We start from the raw sequence: 23,165 nt of genomic DNA on the forward strand, positions 1-23,165 counted from the left end.
TTGATCGGCCTACCTTCCAATTTAAAATGCTTGGTATCTTATTACCGCAATGTAATTTTAATTTCTTCTATAATAGTTCAATTCCCATTTTTTTTATTGAACATTATATAAATGTTTTTATGTAAAGCACTTTTGAACGTATTTTTATATGAAAAGAGTGCTATATAAATGTGGTATATAATAATAATAATAATAATATTCCATAACTTTATATATTATTTATTCTTACTTGTCTGCAAAATTCAACTGTAGTCTGCCTGCAAAATACAGTTATGAAATTGGAAAAAATGGAAAGATCAGAGGTGTTGTGCAGTTGATTTCTCCTAATTAACGTACGTACTTGTACAAACCTTTTATTAATTATTGTCACCTTCCTTTTGTTGTACCCCTCTGTATAACGCTTATTAACAAGTGGCACAAACACGATAATTACGGCTTCTCTTCTATGCAATATTTATCAATTAACTTGTACACTTTGTCATTGATAATGACGGACATTCATGTACTAATTACAAACCATGAGGTGAGCACTTGTCAGTCGGCGCGTGGTATGAATGACATCTGTCGGTAGCTAATTAAAGTATGACGCTCCGCCTACTGGCATACTACTGCTTGTGACGGCGAACTCGCCGGGATTTTCATTGACAAGAGGCAGAACTTTCGAACTCGAAACGCATCAAAGAAAATTTCCGCGGGTCAAGCCGACGCACAGGGCATGTTTTGTATGAGTCAAATACGAGTTTTTCTCGATTTTCGTGGGTCAAAACCCGGAAACCTTGGGTCTACCCAATGCTCTGTTAAATGTCATCACTATTAGACAGGTATGTTTACTTTTTTAATGCACTTTACTATGAACTAATGAATAAATTTCTACCAAACGTTGACTGTCCGTGTTTTTACTTCTAGCTTTAATAACGAGTGGATAAATTCGGACAACACATTTTTCATTAAAAATGCTTTATATTTATCAAATCTTTCCACTAAACTTTTGTTTTTGATAATCTTAGCCTTTAAAATGTTCTGGAAAGTGAAATAATACACAAATATATTAAATAATTACTACAAAGTTGTTTTAAAGCAGGTCGCTGGTTTGTTAAGGAAATCAAAAATTCGCGCCACACCAAGAGGATACGAATTAGCATGTATCAGAGCATGCGCAGTTGAATATTTTAAGGAGGTGTGGTCATCAGATGCATACTGTTACATAGAGGTTTGTTAAAGGGAGAGAAGTCCATCTATCGCAGGTAAGGTAACAGGGTACACTTAAATTCGAATATTTTGGGCACGGCCAGGCTTACATGTAGCAAGTCACAATATTGCTTTTCCCTAATGAGCAGAATCAGAGTTGCCATTTTATAAATTGCGTGCATGTTTTGTGCTTTTAATTAATGGCAAGATCAGGGCTCTCATACAAGAATACAGAAAATTATCAAAACGAAAGTTTTACACAAAAACAGCATGCCAAATCATCAATTTTGCACTTTTTGAACAGCCTGCAATGATTCCGCTGCAGGAACAATGCCCAATTTTATTGCATTTCTCAATTTAATAGTCCCTACTGAACGTCAGGATATAAATGGAATGGGGGCCAATTCAGCTCGTTTTTTTTTCACAAAATTGCGGAAAAGTTCCTGAGTATCAATTAACAAACACGGAACCCTTCCGTGATTTGAATTTCCCGCGCCAAGGTGACTCATCGATTCCTACAAAGCTAGCAGCAGTTAGTTTTACAACTTACATCAGAATTTTACATGCATCGGCTGTTTAAATTTTCCAAAGAATTAACAATCATTATCTCTCACCTTAATTTACAGACATCCAAAATCACGAAGTTCTAATTATAACAAATACTGACCGGGGCCAAAATTCGAAGTGTACCCTTCTACCTAAATGTTACATCTCTGTTGACGACAGCGACGATCGTAATATATTCGTCCGTATTTTACCGATGTCCGTATTTCTCCGGATTTCCCCTAGTTATTTCCCCTTACTTAGTTTCCGCCATTTATCTGGAAAATTTAATTATGCAATTTATGGTATGCTCGTGAATTGAATGTATTTTTTAAAACATATATGGATGAACTAATTGACAAACTTATTAAACAAAATCTTTCTACATTATATTGATAACAGGTATTGTTTTAGGAAGTGTCTAAGGGTACGGATCCGTACCTCTAGAAATTATCTGTTGGACAAGCCTGTTAGGGGTTTTCTAAATTCTAGGGCCAGTAGGGGCACGGACCTCCTTTTTCTGAAGATTTAGGGTTATTTATATCTTAAATTTGTTGAAAATGAAATAGAAAAACAAGACTTAACCAGTCTTCACTTAAAACTTGGACTTCACTTAAACTGCTGTCTACTTAACTGTAAATATTTCTGCCCAAGAAAACATCCTCCAGCAAGGCTTAAATAGGTTACAGATATGGGAAAGTAAGTGGGACATGGAGTTCAACCCCTCAAAATGCACTGTTATGAACATAACAAGGTCAAAAAACCCTTTTAAACCAAAGTACACACTCCATGGCCAAGTCTTGGAAACAGTTCCTGATGCAAAGTACTTTGGGGTCACTATATCCTCAGATCTAAATTGGAATAAACACATCAATTTAGTCACGTCCAAAGCTACCCGAACACTAAACTTCATTAAACGAAACATCCCATGCAAGAACTCAAAAGTTCGAGCAGTAGCTTATAAATCACTAGTCAGGCCACAGCTAGAATATGCTAGCTGTGTTTGGAACCCTTACACCCAACAAAACATCCACCAGATCGAAATGATTCAGCGGAGGGCAGCGCGATGGGTAAATCATGACTACTCCCCTTACAGCAGTGTCACAAACATGCTATGTCAGCTGAGATGGCGTACCCTTGAAGATAGGAGATCTGATTCATGCCTCCTTATGTTCTACAAGATAGTGAATGGTTTGGTTAATGTGCCACTCCCCCCCTATGTCAGCCCCCCATCCCGTCTAACAAGACATATGCATCCCCACTCCTATACTCAGATCCTCACTCCCTGTGATTACTATAAGTACTCTTTCTTCCCAGCCACCATAGTACTTTGGAATGCCCTTCCAGTACAACTTGCGCAAGCCCCCATCCTGAATCAGTTTAAACAGGGTGTAACCAAACTTGTACACAATGCTTAACATGATAGACCTGTTTTTAAACTGCTTTAATTTTTATCTGTAAATCCTTCTTGTTTTTAACACTATCAGTTGTATTTATACTGCAATACACACCGTGTATTACTTTTATCCTTCTATCCAATCTACTTTTAACTTCTTGTACAGGCGCGCAGCTGCACATAATACTCGCAGAGAGGAGCGCTGCAGTATAAATAGATAGATAGATAGATAGATAGATAAAATGTTTAAAGATACCAGCATTCACCTGATTGTTTACCTTCTCTTTCAAAACCTAAATAACCGAGGAACTCCAAATGAATACACTGTTCCGTGCCGATTAAAACTGTTGATAACAGCTAGATGAATGAATGAATCTATCCCTTAAATGCATTCTGTTTGAAATTCAACAAATAATTTATAAACAAAAAAGAAAAAAAAATAGGCATACTGGTTTCCGACCAGTTTCCGATAAAAAATGAGGGTTTTCTCAATATTTGTCTTTAAATACAAATTGTTAACAAAAATAATCTACAAATTCGGATACTGGTACTGTTCGGGTACAGATCAGATACCAGTAATAATATGCACCTATTTATTTTGTTATTTAACATGGTAATGTGCATTGCTTCCAGGTCCGTATTTTTTAAAATTACAGCTGTAAAAGACCTGATAGTTCAAAATGACCAAAAGTACAGATGTAAAACATTCAGGTGTCAAAAATAGAGCTGTAAAGATTTTACAGTTGTAAAACTGGCATGTCTTAAAATTACAGCTGTAAATATAGTTGTAAAATGACAAATGTACAGGTATTTTAGATTTTTACAGAACATGTCCTATAAATTTTCCTACAATAAATGTCCACAGAGTTTTTTTATAGGCGTCCATTATTCAATCTGAATTACGTATTTTTCTGGTTTCCGACCAGTTTCCGATAAAAAATGAGGGTTTTCTCAATATTTGTCTTTAAATACAAATTGTTAACAAAAATAATCTACAAATCGATTATGGTACTGTTCGGGTACAGATCAGATACCAGTAATAATGCACCTATTTATTTTGTTATTTAACATGGTAATGTGCATTGCTTCAGGTCCGTATTTTTTAAAATTACAGCTGTAAAGACCTGATAGTTCAAAATGACCAAAAGTACAGATGTAAAACATTCAGGTGTCAAAAATAGAGCTGTAAAGATTTTACAGTTGTAAAACTGGCATGTCTTAAAATTACAGCTGTAAATATAGTTGTAAAATGACAAATGTACAGGTATTTTAGATTTTTACAGAACATGTCCTATAAATTTTCCTACAATAAATGTCCACAGAGTTTTTTTATAGGCGTCCATTATTCAATCTGAATTACGTATTTTTCTACAGTATTGATAAAAGACTAGGGTTGAATATCGTTAAGGACGAAGCGGTCCGATACCGATACCAACGAAACGATTCGGTATTTTTAACAATACCGATACCATGCTTTATAGTACATTACATAAGCAATGATTTGATTAGTATTATATACACCTATGTAAGTAGATATACATGAAAATTTGCTGTGATAAATAAACATTTCAAGTCTGTTAATGGAATGTTGTATTAGATTATAAAAGAGTAAAAAATAAACATATCTTACAAAGTAGTTTTCCAAAATAAAAATCTAGAGTAGATACCTCGTTCACTGCAATTTAAATCTATGAATACACTCACTGTAGTAATGCTTTTATAGCTCAGCACTGTCTAGAACTGGTAAACTGAACACTTACGAGCTTTCAAATTACCCCTCTAACAAGTTAGACTCATTTTCACTCATGATAATCTCCGACCAGGTTGACTAGTAATGTTTTAAAAGTACAACACTTTTGCAACACATTTTTAGCTCGACTATTCGAAGAATAGTCTAGCTATACTACTCACCCTGGCGTCAGCGTCACACCTTGGTTAAGTTTTTGCATGCAAGTACATACAGCCATCAATTAAAGGCATTTAGCTTTGAAACTTATTTTTTCTTTTTCTAGATCAATTACCAACCTCACTGGGTCAAGACCCATAACTCTGACATGTATTTTGAGCAAATTATGTCCCCTTTTAGACTTAGAAAATTTTGGTTAAAGTTTTAGAACTTTTACATGCAAGTTACTATCTCCAAAACTAATGCAGATATTGAATTGAAACTTCACATGTGTCTTCAGGGTTATAAATCTAGTTGATAGCAGCAAGTCCCATAACTCTGACCTTCATTTTGGCCAAATTATGTCCCCTTTTGGACTTAGCAAATTCTGGTTAAAGTTTTGCGTGCAAGTACATACAGCTATTTCTAAAAGGCATATAGATTTGAAACTTATTTTTTCTTTTTCTAGATCAATTACCAACCTCACTGGGTCAAGTCCCATAACTCTGACATGTTTTTTGAGCAAATTATGCCCCCTTTTAGACTTAGAATATTTTGGTTAAAGTTTTACATGCAAGTTTCTATCTCCAAAACTAATGCAGATATTGAATTGAAACTTCACATGTGTTTTCGGGGTTATAAAACTAGTTGACAGCAGCAAGTCCCATAACTCTGACCTTCATTTTGGCCAAATTATGTGATAATGTCCCCTTTTGGACTTAGCAAATTCTGGTTAAAGTTTTGCGTGCAAGTACATACAGCTATTACTAAAAGGCATATAGATTTGAAACTTATTTTTTCTTTTTCTAGATCAATTACCAACCTCACTGGGTCAAGTCCCATAACTCTGGCATGTATTTTGGGCAAATTATGCCCCCATTTGGACTTTGAAAATTCTGGTTAAAGTTTTACATGCAAGTTTCTATCTCCAAACTGATGCAGATATTGAATTGAAACTTCACATGTGCCTTCGGGGTTATAAAACTAATTGATAGCAGCAAGTCCCATAACTGATATGCTTTTTGGTCAAATTATTCCCCCTTTTGAACTTAAAACTCTTTTGATATTTAACCTTTTTGTGTAATATTTTCCTGCTTCTGGGACAATATTTCGAATAGTCGAGCTTGGCTGTGTTACGGACAGCTCTTGTTAATTGAACAATAACCTTCAAAACAATTGAAACAACCAACATTCCAACAATAACATATTTCTAATGGTTCGTGAAAACCGATTATTTGTTTACATAGGTTACAGCTTAGTCTCATAACTTTTTATCTACATCATTTTTCACTGGTATTTAAAGAATACTACAAAGAAAAATAGTGTCGTATATTTTGAAATGAAGTATTGGTTTACGTTGTTTAAAACGACGGGAAAAGAAGTATTTCAGGTAATATATTTTGCATACGAAACTTTAACTAAACAGTTGGCTCTCCGTGTTATTTCAAGGGAGGTTACTCGGAGCGGTATCACAGTAAACAATGTTGATCGCGTTATTATAGGGATTTTTCTAGACCTCTAAAAAGGGCAGGGTGCTGCTAAAATGGGGCAGGGTGCATTTTGCGCATTGCGTACCTTTGTCTATGAAAATCGTAAGGTAGATTTCCATGGTTTTTGTTGTAATGTCTACATTGTAAGGTACTACAGAAAGATTTGAAATGAATCTGAATGTCAGGAAAAACATTAATACCTGTTTGTCTATAGAACATGCTTATCATTTATAAGTACATGCAGTTTGTTTTATGTTTGCATACATTATTTTTGTCTGGAAAGTTTTCTTGATTAGTAATATACCATAAAGATAATACTGAATAATTTAATAATTCTGGTGCAAATCTGTCATTATACATTCATTATATTACTGAACGTACCGTTGATACTCGTGTATAAATGCACATTTTTTTAACCCCGGATCCTCCACCCACCTCTCCCAACCCCGAATCTTGGGTGCATATTATACAACAGTGTAAACAATTTTCTAACTACAAATTTAACAAAATAACTTTGTTTAGGCTGATCACTTCCAAATAGAATGTAAGCCTCCGCAGGTCTAGTCACAAGTAGTCCAAATATAAATAGTACTAATCTTTTTTCCTTTCCTAGTGCATTTTCTCAGCAGCAACATGCTTACTTTTACCCTACCGCGTTTCAGTATGTATCACTTTGCATTCTAATGAAATCGGCATGTTCCTATCGCATGCTAGATAAAAATGGCGGCGTAAGAATTTAATGTCAGGAAAAGAGAAATTGAAAGAAGCGAAAAGTAGTAAATTCAGCGGGTTGTATTTAACGAACTGTAGTTTTCTTATATAAAAGTTAACACCCCCTTTTCTTTTTGTTTTTCTAAAGTAGCGATCTAGTTCTTTATGGGAATATAAGTGTCTGAAAATCTGATATGCTAGAAAATGTCGAAACACCGTTATGAAGTGAGTGGATTTTATATGAAATAAAAACGCTGGTTTCTTTATATAAAAGTTAACACCCCCTTTTCTTTTTGTTTTTCTAAAGTAGCGATCTAGTTCTTTATGGGAATATAAGTGTCTGAAAATCTGATATGCTAGAAAATGTCGAATCACCGTTATGAAGTGAGTGGATTTTATATGAAATAAAGAACAGCTGGATTTAGTGGTGTTCAGCCTTTACGATTTTCGCCATTTTGGTAAAGGGAAACTACTCTACACGCTGACTGTCTATGCTTAATTCTGAGATTGCCGTTACGTTCTGTAAAAGATAGAGTGGTTTATTTTCTTTTAAACAAAATTAATATCATAGAAATTTAATAGTTTTTTGATGAAATAAATATAACAAAATCATAGATATTCTGTTTTGTTGCAGCTGCTGAAAATGCTACTTGACAGATGTGTGTGATTTTGCTATCTTTAATGAAGCCTTCCTTCCATTTTTTTCAATCATTAATGAAAATGTTACGACTGCTTTGGTGACCTTCTTTTCAAATTCTTATTATGGACATCGGTAAAATACGGACGAATATATTACGATCGTCGCTGTCGTCAACAGAGATGTAACATTTAGGTAGAAGGGTACACTACTCTCCATGTTTGGAGAGGTGGGTGGGGGGTCTGGGGTTAAAAAAATGTGCATTTATACACGAGTATCAACGGTACGTTCAGTAATATAATGAATGTATAATGACAGATTCCCACCAGAATTATTAAATTATTCAGTATTATGTTTATGGTATATTTCTAATCAAGAAAACTTTCCAGACAAAAATAATGTATGCAAACATAAAACAAACTGCATGTATTTAAATTTTCTTCAGAGCTCCAGATAAGATTTTAGGTTAAAGGGTATTTTACCCCCTAGTTTTTTTTTCAAATGGTATTTTACTCCTAGATGTTTTTTCAAAAGGGTATTTTAGAATTCTAAATGGTTTTTCAGAATTCGAAATCATTTAAAAGGGTAATAATAATAACTGTTTGTATTTATAATTTTCTGATATTCATGTGCTCCGCTGAAGTGCCTTTGTTGACCAATGCTGTTTTCCTGAATATTTTTAAGCCTTCATTCAAATAGTTTTAACATTTAGTTTACTGCATACATTACATCTTACACTACATCTTAATTTCAGTTACTGACCACTGCGATATATCAACAGCCAGTGATACTTTGACTGTCAATGTTTTTTTTCAGAAACACCAACATGTATGTGCTTCGGCTTTTTCAACAGTTACCCATTATATATCATAGATCACATGCTTAGCGATAGGCATTGTCCGAGTCATCTCCTGTCACACACTAATATACTTGAAGAAGAAAATGGCATTATTTTACGATATCGTTTGCGTTTGCTTTTTTATGAGACACCTTTTGTTTGTTGTACTCGATTACAAAAAGGATGTGCTTGATTTACGATAAAATTGGATTACGCACTTAAATCGAGTAAAATACGTATCCCGTTTTTTCAATGCGTATCAGTACGCGTAGGTTTGATTTTAAATGCGTTTTTTGTAAATTTCAAAACGTATTTACGCAAATACGCATCTTATCTGGAGCTCTGTTTCTTCACCTCCATAATCTCAGGCCAAAAAAAATAGTCTTGTTTCTGGTCTCTTGAAAGACCGTAATTTTTTACATCCGACCGTTTTTTTTTTTTCAGCCCAAAAAAAAAATCAGTTTACAAAAAAACATGGCGCTGCAGATTTTGACCCGCGAAAATTGAGAAAAACTTGTATTTGACCCCCACAAAAATGCCTCGCGTGTCGGCTTAATCCGCAGAAATTTTCTTTGATGCGTCTAGAGTTTGAAAGTTCTGCCCCTTGTCAAGCAAAATCCTGGTGATTTTCAATACTGTTCGCCACAAACGGAAGTATGGCGGAGCGTCGTATATTAAATAGCTACTGACAGATGTCAGTCACGTCATGCGCTGACTGATACGTGGTCATCATGCGGTTTATATTGAGTACATTAATGTCCGTCATTATCAAAGGTGTTGATTGATCAATGTGTATATCTGTTCGAAAACAATACCAAACTTATAGATATTGGTGATCAGTATGACAGTTCACACCGTCAGCAGTTTTCATCAACAGCATTATTGAAATCGGCGGTATTTGACATAAATTTTGAAGTAATTTATAATAAAATCAAGAAATAACTTATGATTGATGCATAAGGTCATGTTAAAGGAGATTTAAGCCAGCACAAAGTCTTGTTAGGTTTTTCAGCTTTTCACATGCCAATTTAAATTTTTCAAAATGGCGGCGTCTTACAACAGCGCGACACATGCTTAAATTGGATAACCTGTTATAAGCTCACCAGAGCACAAAGTGCTCAAGGTGAGCTATTGTGACCGGCAACGTGCGGCGTTCGTAGTGCGTCAACATTTGACTTGTTAACACTCTAGAGGCCACAGTTATGACCCAGTCTTTATGAAACTTGGTCAGAATATTTGCCTTGATGATCTCTAGGTCAAGTCGAAACTTGGTCATATGGGGTCAAAAACTAGGTCAGTAGGCTAGGTCAAAGGAAAATTTTGTTAACACTGGAGACCACCTTTATGACCCTATCTTCATGAAACTTGGTCAGAATGTTTATCTTCCTGACCTTTAGTCCCGGTTTGAATCTGGGTCATGTGGGGTCAAAAAGTAGGTCACCCAGTCAGATCGAAGGAAAAGATTGTTAACACTCTAGAGGCCACATTTATGACCATATCTTCATGAAACTTGGTCAGAATGTTCATCTTGATGACCTTTGGGCCAGGTTCGAATCAGGATAATGTGTGGTCAAAAACCAGGTAGCTAGGTTACATCAAAGGAAAATCTTGTTAACACTCTAGAGACCACATTTTAAGTTTGAAACTAAGGAGAATTGGTCAGAATGCTTGTCTTTATGACCTCTAGGTCAGGTTCTAATCTGGGTCATGTGGGATCAAGAACTAGGTCACACGGTCAAATTAAAGGAAAAGCTTGCTAACACCTTAGAGGCCATATTTATGACCCTATCTTCATGAAACTTGGTCAGAATGTTTATCTTGCTGACCTTTAGGCCAGATTTGAATCTGGATCATGTGGGGTCAAAAAGTAGGTCACCCAGTCAGATCGAAGGAAAAGATTGTTAACACTAGAGGCCACATTTATGACCATATCTTCATGAAACTTGGTCAGAATGTTCATCTTGATGACCTTTGGGCCAGGTTCGAATCAGGATAATATGTGGTCAAAAACTAGGTAGCTAGGCTACATCAAAGGAAAATCTTGTTAACACTCTAGAGACCACATTTTAAGTTTGAAACTTAGGAGAATTGGTCAGAATGCTTGTCTTTATGACCTCTAGGTTAGGTAATCTGGGTCATGTGGGATCAAGAACTAGGTCACACGGTCAAATTAAAGGAAAAGCTTGCTAACACCTTAGAGGCCATATTTATGACCATATCTTCATGAAACTTGGTCAGAATGTTTATCTTGATAATCTTTAGGCCAAATTCGAATCTGGGTCATGTGGGTTCAAAAACTAAGTCACTAGGGTAGATCAAAGGAAAATCTTGTTAACACTCTAGAGACCACATTTTAAGTTTGAAACTCATGAGAATTGGTTAGAATGTTTGTCTTGATGAAATCTAGATAAAGTTCCAATATGGGTCATCTGGGGGTGAAAAACTAGGTCACCCGGTCAAATCTAAAAAAAAACTGTGTGCAATAGGGGCTGTATTTTTCAATGGATATTAGTGAAATTTGATCAGAATGATCTTGATGAAGTCTAGGTCAGATTTGAAAATGGGTCATCTGGGATCAAAAATTAGGTCACCTGGTCAAATCAAAGATAAACCTTGTGTATGCAATAGGGGCTGCTTTTTGTGTCCCCGGCATCGGCATCTACTGATGCAAGAGGCATATAGTGATTGTCCGTTCGTTCGTTTGTCCGCCCGTACAAGGTTAACCAAATAGGATCGTTTCGTCTAGCATCAATACCCCTTACTAGAATGACTTGATACTAATGCAGATGTAACCTGTGACCATTCCTCATCTTCAGACATCAGCTGACCTCAGTTTGACCTTGACCTTGACCTCATTTTGGACTTAGGTTGCTTTATATGGGTCCTCTTTTGGTTAACCAAATGGGACCGTTTCGTCTAGCATCAATACCGCTTACAAGAATGAATTGATTTGAACCATAAGGTGCAAAGTCTATCGACAAGGGTGTCACCGGGGGCATCAAGAGTATATTGAACGCAGCTCCTTGTTTTATCTGATGTGCATGAAACTTGGTCAGAATGTTTGTCTCCATGAAATCTCGGATTATTTTTTTTATTTGGGTCACATGGGATCAAAAACTAGGTCACAAGGTCAAATGAAAGAAAAAACTTACTTACACTCTAGAGGCCACATTTATGATTCAATCTTCATAAAACTTGGTCAGAATGTTTGATATAAAGTCTTTTATGATTTTAAATCTAGGTCATGTAGGATCAAAAACTAGGTCATTTGGTAAAATTAAAGGAAAAGCTTGTTTACACTATAGAGGCCACGTTTTTGCTCCAATCTTCAATAAACTTTGTCAGAATGGTTGTTTTCATAAAATCATGGACGGGGGTCATGTTAGGTCAAAACTAGATCACTAGGTCAAATCAAAGAAAATGCTTGTTTACACTCTGGCCACATTTTTGGTCCAATCTTAATGAAAATTAGTCAGAATATTTGTCTCCATGAAATTACGGACGGGTTAAAAATTGGGTTCGATTGGTTAAAAAAAGTAGGTCACTAGGCCAAATGGAAGAAAAATCTTGTTTACACTCTAGAGGCCACATTTTTGCTCCAATCTTCATGAAACTTGGTCAGAATGTTTATCTCCTTGAAAACACGGCCGAGTTTGAAACTGAGTCATGTGGTGTCAAAAACAGGGTCACTAGGTCAAACATGTTGACACTACTATGGTGTGTTACTCTGGTGAGCGACCTAGGGTCGTCTTAGCCCTCTTGTTTTTACATAAAGTTGCGACTGTCTATTAAAATCGATTTTTATGTTTTGGTATTATTTTGAAGCTAAAACACTGAATTAACTAAATATGTACTTGATTATACTATCTATTACATGGATCGACACTAACGGTGGTCCGATAACAGTGAATTTTCGGGCGGACCAGAGAATCCTGAAAGCTAATGAGGGACAACTAAAAACTCATTGGTAGTCGATCTAAAATCAAACAAGTTTGCCATGTATGCATTATGTAAAAGTAATAGAAAATCGGTTTTCAGACGATCTAATTGATGATCCGAGGAAACAATATCTTGTAACTTCAGCAAATAACTCTATTCTTGCAGAAACGAACATTTCAAATCCAATATTAATTAAAGCATTTTTCCAATCAGTAATAAAGCTACTTACTTTTGATTTTCATATAGACTCTATCTTACTTTTACAATAATTAAAAAAAAACACATTGTCCTCCTATAAGGTTAAATAACTGGTAGACACATTTGATGAATGGCCTGAAATAAACACAGGCACGTGGCAGCTAAACTTCAAAGGGCAAGTGTCGACAACGTTTCCCTTATTGATTTTCCGCATTACTCTTTGATGTGAATGTTTGACATTGCGAGGCAACTGATGTAATTTGACCCAATTCCTCTGAAGATATTTCCAAGTGTATAAAAATCTACTTTAGGTGAATACTTTTTATGGATTTTCATTATGTAGCTGAAGAATTGTATTAGTTTGTTTCTTCTTTTCTTTTCTTTTTATACGCCCGTTTGAAAAACGGGACGTATTATGGGAACGCCCCTGGTGGGTGGGCGGCGTCCACAGACTTTGTCCGGAGCATATCTTCTACATGCATGAAGGGATTTTGATGAAACTTGGCACAGTTGTTCACCATCATGAGACGGAGTGTCATGCGCAAAAACCAGGTCCATAGGTCTAAGGTCAAGGTCACACTTAGAGGTCAAAGGTCAAATTCAAGAATGACTTTGTCCGGAGCGTATCTTCTTCATGCATGGAGGGATTTTGATGAAAGTTTGCACAATTGTTCATCATCATGAGACGGAGTGTCATGCGCAAGAACCAGGTCCCTAGGTCTAAGGTCAAGGTCACACTTAGAGGTCAAAGGATACAAGAATGAAAACCTTGTCCGGAGCATTTCTTCTTCATGCATAGAGGGATTTTGATATAACTTGGCACAAATGTTCATCACCACGAGGCGGAGTGTCATGCGCAAGAACCAGGTCCCTAGGTCTAAGGTCAAGTTCACACTTAGAGGTCAAAGGATACAAGAATGAAAACCTTGTCCGGAGCATTTTTTCTTCATGCATAGAGGGATTTTGATATAACTTTGCACATATATTCACCACCACAAGGCGGAGTGTCATACGCAAGAACCAGGTCCCTAGGTCAAAGGTCAAGGTCACACTTAGAGGCCAAAGGTCAGATACAATAATGACTTTGTCCGAAGCATTTCTTCTTCATGCATGGAGGGATTTTGATGTAACTTGGCACAATTATACACCATCATGAGACGAAGTGTCATGCGCAATTCCCTTTAGAATTACTTCCCTTTGTTGTTACTATAAATAGCTTATATTGTAACTTTTTCATTACTAGTCTGAGGGAAAAATCGAGACCACTTTTCTGTAGTACAACATGCATGCTACATCCAATGATGAGGTGTATTTTGACCAATCTCTACCTGGTAAAGATTTTTGTATGGACTTAAAAAAAATTTTTTCTTTTTTTTTTTTCTTTTTTTTTTGCTCATCTGATTTTTTGAAAAAAAATGATGAGTTATTGTCATCACTTGAGCGGTTGTCGGCGTCGGCGTCGGCGTCTGCGTCGGCGTTGCCTGGTTAAGTTTTATGTTTAGGTCAGCTTTTCTCCTAAACTATCAAAGCTATTGCTTTGAAACTTGGAATACTTGTTCACCATCATAAGCTGACCCTGTATAGCAAGAAACATAACTCCATCTTGCTTTTTGCAAGATTTATGGCCCCTTTTGTACTTAGAAAATATCAGATTTCTTGGTTAAGTTTTATGTTTAGGTCAATTTTTCTCCTAAACTATCAAAGCTATTGCTTTGAAACTTGGAATACTTGTTCACCATCATAAGCAGACCCTGTACATCAAGAAACATAACTCCATCTTGCTTTTTGCAAGAATTATTGCCCCTTTTGGACTTAGAAATCAGTTTTCTTAGTTAAGTTTTATGTTTAGGTCAGCTTTAATCCTAAACTATCAAAGCTATTGCTTTGAAACTTGCAACACTTGGTCACCATCATAGGCTGACCTGTACAGCAAGAAACATAACTCCATCCTGCTTTTTGCAAGATTTATGGCCCCTTTTGGACTTAGAAAATCAGTTTCTTGGTTAAGTTTAGTTTAGGTAAACTTTTCTCTTAAACTATCAAAGCTATTGCTTTGAAAACTTGTACACATGTTTCACCATCATAGCTGACCCTGTACAGAGCAAGCAACATAACTCCATCTGACTTTTTTGCAATAATTATTGCCCCTTTTGGACTTAGAAAAATCATTTTCTTGGTTGAATATTATGTTTAAGTCAACTTTTCTTCATAAACTATCAAGCTATTGCTTAAAACTTGCAACAGTTTTTCCACCATCAAAGTGACACTGTACATCAAGAAACTAACTCTATCCTGCTTTTTTGCAAGAATGATGGCCCTTTTTAGACTTAGAAAATCATGGGTAGGACAATATTTCTATTATACAAAAAAAATCAGATTAGCGTCAGCACCCGCAAGGCGGTGCTCTTGTTTCAAGATTATCTTCCCTTAGTTGTTACTATAAATAACTTATATTGTTACTTTTTTATAACTGACCGTAGTGAAAAAACAAGACCACTTTTCTGTGGTACAACATAGATGTTACTTTCAAATTTTAGGTGTATTTTAAGGTATATCTACCTGGTAAGGAGTTTTTTTTGGACTTAGAAAAACAAATGACTTACAATGATTACTAAACAACCACAAAATTAAAATTCCATTTGCAAATACAGGTGCTAGAGTAAAGAAATTTGCTGTGACGGGCGTATTTTGTGACATTCTGGCACTCTTGTTATAAATGGAAATGAAAGACTTTTAGTAGGGACACCTAATTTTTAATGAAGCCAAAATAGTAGTTATTTGCTTCCATTTCTTTTTAGACTTTTGTTTCCCCCCCCCCCCTCCCCCACCCCACACACACACACTTACTCCAAGCTATTCAATGTCCTTTAATTTGAGAACACAATTTTCAATATTTGCTTTCTATACAGTCTTAAAAAATAGTCTGTCATGTTTTTTCTGTATATATGTGGTATTTTGTTTTAAAAAAAAGAAGTAATTAGAGTTGAAATTATTTAAAGTTCCTTTTAAGTGATTTCCTACTAAAACAGTGTACCATAAAAGATACATGTTTGAAAATTTCTTCTTTTTTTAGAAAACAGACCAGGTTTCATTAAGGGCCGAGGGGCTGGGACTTCCCCTACTTTAGTGGTATGAAGCCCAGCTACTTCTATATGGGAGGACTCCCTTTACTCGGAAACTTCTGCTTCGAAAATTAGTGAAACCACTGAAAGAGGCACGGTTTTTGTTACTAAGTTTGAGATGACAGTGGGGACCAGCTGAACTTTCTTGGGACCACTAAATTTTAACAGCTCGTGGTCCTATGGGCCACTATGAAAAAAAGAGTTAGTGTCAACCCCTGCCGAACAGACAGATTTCCTACTGAATTGGCTGAACTTTAGGCAATCATAATAGGATCATTTTTAGCTCGACTATTCGAAGAATAGTTCTACTCACCCTGGCGTCGCCGTCGGCGTCACACCTTGGTTAAGTTTTTGCATGCAAGTACATACAGCTATCATTTAAAGGCATATAGCTTTGAAACTTATTTTTTCTTTTTCTAGGTCAATTACCAACCCCACTTGGTCAAATTTCATAACTCTAATATGTATTTTGATCAAATTATGCCCCCTTTTGGACTTAGAAAATTCTGGTTAAAGTTTTACATGCAAGTTAATATCTCCAAAACTAATGCAGATATTGAAATGAAACTCCACATGTGTCTTCGGGGTTATAAAACTAGTTGATGGCACCAAGTCCCATAACTCTGACCTTCATTTTGGCCAAATTATGCCCCCTTTTGGACTTACAAAGTTCTGGTTAAAGTTTTGCGTGCAAGTACAATTACTAAAAGAGATATAGATTTGAAACTTATTTTTTCTTTTTCTAGGTCAATTACCAACCTCACTGGGTCAAGTTCCATAACTCTGACGTGTATTTTGGGTAAATTATGCCCCCTTTTGGACTTAGAAAATCCTGGTTAATGTTTTACATGCAAGTAACTATCTCCAAAACTAATGCAGATATTGAATTGAAACTTAATATCTGTCTTCGGGGTTATAAAACTAGATGATAGCGTCAAGTCCTATAACTCGGAAGATAAAAGTAGGCGTCTGTTGAAGAAAGCAGCTCTATATTTACTCGGCAAAACTTTTTAATATAATTTCAAATTTTTGCCATCTGCTGTAAAACTGTAGCTTAGTGTCCGTCCTTCCATCCGTTGTCCACAATTTCTTAAAAATATCTCCTAACTCACTGTGCTGATTTCAAGCAACCTTCACTGGAATGTTCTTTAGGTGGTCCCCGTTCAGATCCCTTCAGATATAGGTCACCAATGCAGAATTCTGGTTGCCGTGGCAAACAAATGAAAAGAATTCCTTCTAGCTGACCTGATTTCGAAAGCATTTTACAGGTTTCTCTTGAGTTCCCTCAATTATTTCAGATCATTTTGTTTCTCAAAACATGGCCGAAAGGGGTCAGGGCTAGTTTTCCCATCGTAACTATATTGAAAACTTTGAAAAGCTTCTACTCTGATTTATGCTGACCCAACTTATGAACAATTCTACGACAGTGTTTGTCGGGTGACCTTCTACCAAATTCTGTCAATCATTCTGTTTCGTTTCAAAACATGGCCGCTAGTTTTCCCTAAAAGGCTGAAAGGAAACATTTGAAAATCCCTCAAACTGCTGGCCCGATTTCAAAATAATTTAGCAATGTCCATTGATTGACCCTCTACCAAATTCCTTGAAATAATCATTATGTCACCCCCAGGAGACATATTGTTTTTGCCCTGTCCGTCCGTCCGTCCTTCCGTACGTCACACTTCATTTCCGAGCAATAACTGGAGAACCATTTGACCTAGAACCTTCAAACTTTATAGGGTTGTAGGGCTGCTGGAGTAGACGACCACTATTGTTTTTGGGGTCACTCTGGCAAAGGTCAAGGTCACAGGGGCCTGAACATTGAAAACCATTTCCGATCAATAACTAGAGAACCACTTGACCCAGAATGTTGAAACTTCATACGATGATTGGTCATGAAGAGTAGATGACCCCTATTGATTTTGGGGTCACTCCGTCAAAGGTCAAGGTCAAAGGGACCTGAACATTGAAAACCATTTTCGATCAATAACTAGAGAACCACTTGACCCAGAATGTTGAAACTTCATAGGATGATTGGTCATAAAGAGTAGATGACCCCTATTGATTTCAGGGTCACTCCATCAAAGGTCAAGGTCACAGGGGCCTGAACATTGAAAACCATTTCCGATCAATAACTTGAGAACCACTTGACCCAGAATGTTGAAACTTCATAGGATGATTGTACATGCAAAGTAGATGACCCCTATTGATTTTGTGGTCACTCCATTAAAGGTCAAGGTCACAGGGGCCTGAACATTGAAAACCATTTCCGGTCAGTAACTTGAGAACCACTTGACCCAGAATGATGAAACTTCATAGGATGATTGGTCATGCAGAGTAGATGACCCCTAACGATTTTGGGGTCACTCTGTTAAAGGTCAAGGCCACAGGGGCCTGAACATGGAAAACCATTTTCAATCAATAACTTGAGAACCTCTCGACCCAGAATGTTGAAACTTCATAGGATGATTGTTCATGCAGAGTAAATGACCCCTATTGTTTTTGGGGTCACTCCGTTGAAGGTCAAGGTCACAGGGGCCTGGACATTGATAACCATTTCCAATCAATAACTTGAGAACCACTTGACCCAGAATGTTGAAACTTCATAGGATGATTCAACATGCAGAGTAGATGACCCCTATTGATTTTGGGGTCAGTCAATTAAAGGTCAAGGTCACAGTGGCCTGTTCATGTAAAATCATTTTTTGGAAATAACTTGAGAACCACTTTACCTACAATGTTGAAACTTAATAGGATGATTGGACATGCAGAGTAGATGACCCCTATTTATTTTGAGGTCATTTAATCAAAGGTCAAGGTCACAGGAGCCTGAACAGTGACTTGAGAACCACTAGGCCAAGAGTGTTGAAATTTAGCGGGATGACTGGACATGCCAAGTGGATGATCCCTATTGCTGTCAACCATCAGTGTCTCTTTTACTTTCGCTTCTGACCCCTATTGACTTCTTGCCTATAGGACTTTGCATTGGGGGAGACATGCGCTTTTTTACAAAAGCGTTTTCTAGTTTTCGTTAAAAAATACTGCCTCCCGGCGGCTGAGTGGGGCTAGTTTTCCCAAAGTTGCTACATGGATATGTTTGAAAATCATCTCTGAAAGAACTGGACTGATTTTAAATAATTTAAGTGACTTACCATATTCCTTCTAATCATTCTGGTTTGTTAAACATGACCGCCATGTTAGTTTTTACTTCATTTTATTACCGTGCACGGCAGTATATGAAATTCTTTGAACAGCTGGCCTGATTTCAAATTAACAGCCATGTTCATTGGGTGACACTCTACCTAATTTCTTTAAGCCATGTGGATTCATGACCGCTTTAAACGGAGCAAGTTTTCTTTACATTACTAAATTGAAAACATCTGCGGAAACTGCACCCTTAATTTGAAAATAATTTCATGCGACCTTTACTAAAGTCCCTCAAATCGTTCTGTTTCGTTAAAAAACATGGCCACCAGGGGACGGGACTTGCCTTCCCTATATGGCTATTTAGAAAACTTTGAAAAACTTCTCTACTGAAACCACTGGTCCAATTTTAAATAATTTGATAACATTTTTCCTTGTTACAAAATTATTCAGCTGTGGATTAAGGTAGATCTGCACGTATGATAAACCGGAGTGATGGTATAACGTCATTTATCCGCATAACGTAGAATAAAGCATTGATTCGGCATACGGAAATGAAAATCCTTTCGTGAATTAATGGCAACTCCTGAGAATATTTAAATACAATGGCAAAGTTACTATCTTTCTAAAGTTAAAGTATGATATAAACCATCTGACACGTTAAATAATTCAAAACAATATTTTAAAATCAGCTTGAAATGTGCGGATCACTTTCATCATGGGCAGATATCTCAAAAACAAGCGCAGGGACCTATACATTTTATTTCACAATATCATAGGCCATGTGTTTATTTAAGTCTGTGGGAAGTTCCATTAAAATCTACTGCGTAGAAAGAATTCTATTCGCAAATATGTTATGAAAAATGTGATTTTCCCATAGACTCCCATTATGAAAACTTGCGTTATGTCCAAATTTTTCAAATCAGTCCGGCAAAAACACAAGCACACGACCTTATCGTTTTTATTTGCTGAATTTTCTAAGTATATTCTGAAGTTTTAAAATCAGGGTTTAATCAAATTCTACATTGTAGAAAAAAAATGATCCGAACGTGCAGAACTACCTTAAGATGAGTGATCTTGGGCTATTATGCCATTCTTGTTATGTTATACATGTACGTATAACTGTGGTACTTTTTCTCTTTAAGGTTATGAAAATGGCAAAACAACTCATTTTTTATCGCAATTTAGCGGAGCAAAGAAAAGGAACAAGTACGGATCTATAAAATACAGATGGCTAGGATTTACAATAGATTACAGAAGGGAATTTGCACATGGTCGATATTCTTTATGAACCAATTACCAACAGAAATCTTCACAAAAACTCAAAATTAGGCATAAAGGAAACACACGAGAATACACAAGAAGAGAAATATTTTAATGTTATGTTTATGAAAGTGGATGTAGTTCAAGGAGTTATCCATAGTGGCATTTAACAATATATAAAGAAAATATTATCTTGTCACAGCTTTCATCAGAAGGAACACATTAGAAGCGTACAGTAAGAAAATGATTTCTAATTATGCATGTAATTAAAGAGGACATCTAAAGAAGGAACTGTGAAAACATACAGGAGAGAAACGGTTGAAATGTCCTGTTCGCGATTATGTTTCTAATCACAGGAATGATATGAAGAGACATATGAGAATGCATACTGGAAATAAATACTTCAAATGTGAGATTTGTGACTATTCCTGTAATCAGGAATAGTGTATCTATTTATGTCCCTGCTGTAATCAGAGCGGTCATCTAAAGAGACATGGGAGATAAATGCTTTAACTGTGACGTTTGTGACTATGCTTGTAATCAGAGCAGTCATCTGAGGAAGCATAGGAGAATACATACTGAAGAGAAAAGGTTTATATGTGATGGTTGTGGCTATGCTTGCAAAGACTGCAGTAGTCTGAAGAGACATATCCGAATACATACTGGAGAGAAAGTCTTTAAATGTGATGTTTGTGACTATGCTTGTAATCAGAGAGGTCATCTGAAGAGACATATTCGAATACATACTGGAGAGAAAGTCTTTAAATGTGATGTTTGTGACTATGCTTGCAATGAACGCAGTAGTCTGAAGAGACATATCCGAATACATACTGGAGAGAAAGTATTTAAATGTGATGTTTGTGACTATGCTTGCAATGAACGCAGTAATCTGAAGAGACATATCCGAATACATACTGGAGAGAAAGTCTTTAAATGTGATGTTTGTGACTATGCTTGTAATCAGAGAGATAATCTGAAGATACATAGGAGAAAACATGCCGGAGAGAAATGCTTTAAATGTGATGTTTGTGACTATGCTTGTAATCAGAGAGGTAATCTGAAGAGACATTCTGGGGAGAAAGTCTTTAAATGTGATGTTTGTGACTATGCTTGTAATCATAGCGTTAGTCTGAAAATACATAGGAGAAAACATACTGGGGAGAAAAGTTTTAAATGTGATGTTTGTGACTTTGCTTCCAATGACTACAGTAGTCTGGAGATACACAGGAGAATACATACGGGAGAAAAATGCTTTAAATGTGATGTTTCTGATTATGCTTGTAATCATAGCGGTAGTCTGAAGAGGCATTAGAAAATACATACTTGAGAAAAATTCTTTAAATGTCATGTTTGTGACTATGCTTGTTATCATAGGGGTGGTCTGAAAATACATATGAGAATACATACTGGAGAGAAAAGCTTTAAATGTGATATTTGTGCCTATGTTTGTTATCAAAACTGTAATCTGAGGAGACACAGGAGAATACATACTAGAGAGAAATTCTTTAAATGTGATGTTTGTGACTTTACTTGTAATCAGAGCAGTACCCTTACCAAAAAATAAGGGCTCTGGCGAAGCTTCCGGCAAATTTGCCGCAATGTTTGCGCCTTTGCAGTAAATTTGCGGCAAACTATTTTTTGCGAACTTTTACCATGCAAATTACCATGCACCAAATTTGTGGCAAACTTTTTATCAAAACAGATTTGTTTGCAGCAAATTTGCTGCAAACTTATTTGCATATTCCAGTTATGGACAAAACAATATTGCTGCAAATTTGCCGCAAACTAATTTGCATGGTAAAAGTTTGCGGTGAGTTTGCCACAAACCATTTGAATTAATCATATGTTTACCGCAAAGTCACCACATTCTTCATTTGCAACATCGGCGAACACTATTTTTGGCGAACTTCTGGTGAACACTTTTTTTGGTGAACTTCTGGTGAACACTATTTTTGGCGAACTTCTGGTGAACACTTTTTTTGGCGAACTTCTGGTGAACACTTTTTTTTGGCGAACATCTGGTGAACACTTTTTTTGGCGAACTTCTGGTGAACACTATTTTTGGCGAACTTCTGGTGAACACTTTTTTTTGTGAACTTCTGGCAAACCTTATTTTTGGCGAACTTCTGGCAAACCTTATTCACCATGTTACTTTCTGCATATATATTATGGAGTATGAAAAATTCTGTCCTAAAAATTTTCTGAATGAAAAAGCAAAATCTTGTAAATGATTCAACATTAATATTTTTCAAGATAAAATGTAATGTTACAAAAAATATAACAACAACAATGTAGTGTTACAAAAATATAATCAGTCCTAAGATAAACAAGAGACATACAACACCATGAAACCTGGCCCTGTGCTTATAAAACTTGTTACATATTCAACTCAGTAGAGCATAAATTTTGTTTTGGTTCTTTCTGTTAGGTACAGCAGCTAACATTGTTAGCTATAATTATATAGTTTCAAAGCAAAAGTTAACTGCCAAAACAATTTAGCTGCCCGGAACTGAATTCAATTGATTACGCTACTTAATAACAGAGGTACAACTTTACTATGAATATTACAACTTTTATATCCAGAAAGACAGAATTAAAGTTAATTGCAATATTTCACCCACTGGCAGCCATCAAGTTTTGAAGCAACACTTAAAAGAGGGAATGATTTGACAAAATAGTAGTAGACTTCTATCACCCTTAAAAGAAATACGTTAATGTACTTATGCATAGCTCTTGCTACTCTTCAAAAGGTCTACAAGAAACTTTGATAAAACAATAGATAACAAAATGTTTGCTAAAATGCTAAAAATTTTA

General features: G+C 36.1%; 1 protein-coding gene across 2 annotated transcripts; it reads left to right on the plus strand.

Moving 5' to 3' along the window:
* Window positions 1–1,963: 1,963 nt before the first annotated feature.
* Window positions 1,964–22,646, plus strand: LOC123524865 (zinc finger protein 117-like). Of its 2 annotated transcripts, none has more exons than XM_045303389.2 (2): window positions 1,964–2,036; window positions 20,234–22,646. In XM_045303389.2, exon 2 carries the CDS (start codon window positions 20,845–20,847, stop codon window positions 21,661–21,663), a length of 819 nt encoding a protein of 272 aa, XP_045159324.2. In that variant the 5' UTR covers window positions 1,964–2,036; window positions 20,234–20,844; the 3' UTR covers window positions 21,664–22,646. The 2 variants fall into 2 exon arrangements, with proteins under 2 accessions (XP_045159324.2, XP_045159323.2); XM_045303388.2 differs by having other exon boundaries at window positions 2,004–2,133.
* Window positions 22,647–23,165: the final 519 nt, after the last annotated feature.

This window comes from Mercenaria mercenaria, chromosome 3 (genome assembly GCF_021730395.1).
Source record: "Mercenaria mercenaria strain notata chromosome 3, MADL_Memer_1, whole genome shotgun sequence".
NCBI lineage: Eukaryota > Metazoa > Mollusca > Bivalvia > Venerida > Veneridae > Mercenaria > Mercenaria mercenaria.

Excerpts from the sequence above, each read along its gene's own strand:
- LOC123524865 (XM_045303389.2), top strand. The coding sequence starts at position 20,845 with ATGGGAGATAAATGCTTTAACTGTGACGTTTGTGACTATGCTTGTAAT.